The sequence below is a fragment of the Austrofundulus limnaeus genome, unplaced genomic scaffold (assembly GCF_001266775.1).
Source record: "Austrofundulus limnaeus strain Quisiro unplaced genomic scaffold, Austrofundulus_limnaeus-1.0 Scaffold2201, whole genome shotgun sequence".
NCBI lineage: Eukaryota > Metazoa > Chordata > Actinopteri > Cyprinodontiformes > Rivulidae > Austrofundulus > Austrofundulus limnaeus.
Window position 1 is genome coordinate 9,040 of NW_013954603.1, and position 1,796 is coordinate 10,835.

Consider the following 1,796-nt stretch of genomic DNA (forward strand, 5'->3'; position numbering starts at 1 on the left):
ACAGTGAGAAGAGCACAGGACCAAGGATAGAGCCCTGAGGCACGCCAGAGGAACAGTCATTAACCATCACATTAAATAAGACTGAAGACACTGAAGGACTGTCCCTAGAATCCCACGTGTGGGGACAGAGTTCTCACCAGGACAGAATGATCCACAGGATCAAAAGCTGCTGTGAGATCTAGGACCACCAGGTTTCTTAGAGTCCAGAGACCAGACCAACGCTGGACCCTCCAGACCAGAGACCAGACTAACACTGGACCCTCCAGACCAGAGACCAGACCAACACTGGACCCTCCAGACCAGAGACCAGACTAACCCTGGACCCTCCAGACCAGAGACCAGACTAACCCTAACCTCCAGACCAGAGACAAGACCAACGCTGGACCCTCCAGACCAGAGACCAGACTAACCCTGGACCCTCCAGACCAGAGACCAGACTAACACTGGACCCTCCAGACCAGAGACCAGACCAACACTGGACCCTCCAGACCAGAGACCAGACTAACCCTGGACCCTCCAGACCAGAGACCAGACTAACCCTGGACCTTCCAGACTAGAGACCAGACTAAGCCTGGACCCTCCAGACCAGAGACCAGACTAACCCTGGACCTTCCAGACTAGAGACCAGACTAACCCTGGACCCTCCAGAGCAGAGACCAGACTAACCCTGGACCCTCCAGACTAGAGACCAGACTAACCCTGGACCCTCCAGACCAGAGACTAGTCTAAGCCTGAACCCCTCCAGACCAGGCTAACTCATCCAGACCAGAGACCATCCAGACCAGAGACCATCCAGACCAGAGACCATCCAGACCAGAGACCAGCCAGACCAGAGTCCAGACTAAGCGATGGAGATCTGGTCAGTCAAACTAAAATCAAATATATTCGGAGGTATTTATTTGTTAATTAAATAAAAGTCTTCTGTAGTCCTGCTGGTCTGCAGGACTCTGGTCCAGGATCTGACTCCACCTGGGAGGAAACTGACMGTGAGTATTTCCAGTTTTCTGATCACCTCCAGTCCTGCAGCTGCTCCTCAGTGTAACACTTGAACTGATTAAGACCTCCTCTGGGTCTCTGATGAGCCACAAAGCTTTTATCAGGTCCTGAATGAAGGCCCTGATCCCTGATCCCTGATCCTGGACCTGTTGGAGGACTAAAGATCTGCTGTTTGATCTCAGCTCTGTTTTCTTCTTACAAACCTTTAAAACCTTTTGTATTTTAGTTTTTATCCAAACAAAAGACGTTTCAATGAGATGTGAGCTCCTTCAAAATAAAAGCCCGTACCTGGACTCTGGCCTCGGTGAGGTTGACCCGGCGGGCCAGGTCCTCCCTGACGAAGGCGTCGGGGTAGTGTGTCCTCTCAAAGACCCGCTCCAAAGCCTGCAGCTGGCTGCTGTTGAAGGTGGTCCGGTTCCTGCGCTGCTTCCTCTTTTTCTTCTCCTCCGTGTTCATCTGCTCATCTGGAACAAACAAACAAACAAACAAACAAATAAATAAATAAATAAACATCAGGATCAAAGAAAACATCATGTTTGAAGAACAAAAACACAGTAAAGATCACGTTTCACACTCTAAACAAAATAATGAAACATTTTAGCTCCGACAGTCAAACCTGCAGGATTTATTTACTGTAAACAATTTATTTATTGTTAAAATAACTGTAAACGTTGGTGACAGTTTACTAAACCAGTTTTAATCAACACGGTTTCAAACTAAATGACTGGTTTCAGTTCAGTTAGATTTACAGTAAAGTTTACAGTAAAGTTTACAGTAAAGTTTACAGTAAAGTTTACAGT

The 1,796-nt window shown here is 47.7% G+C and overlaps 1 protein-coding gene across 1 annotated transcript in view; it reads right to left on the reverse strand.

Annotated features, from left to right (window-relative positions):
• Window positions 1-1,796, reverse strand: part of LOC106537249 (paired mesoderm homeobox protein 1) — a 9,694-nt gene that overhangs the window by 5,386 nt on the left and 2,512 nt on the right. The window contains exon 2 of the mRNA XM_014034636.1: window positions 1,285-1,460. Within this exon, the coding sequence (XP_013890090.1) occupies window positions 1,285-1,460 (176 nt within the window). The remainder of the gene's footprint in view (window positions 1-1,284; window positions 1,461-1,796) is intronic.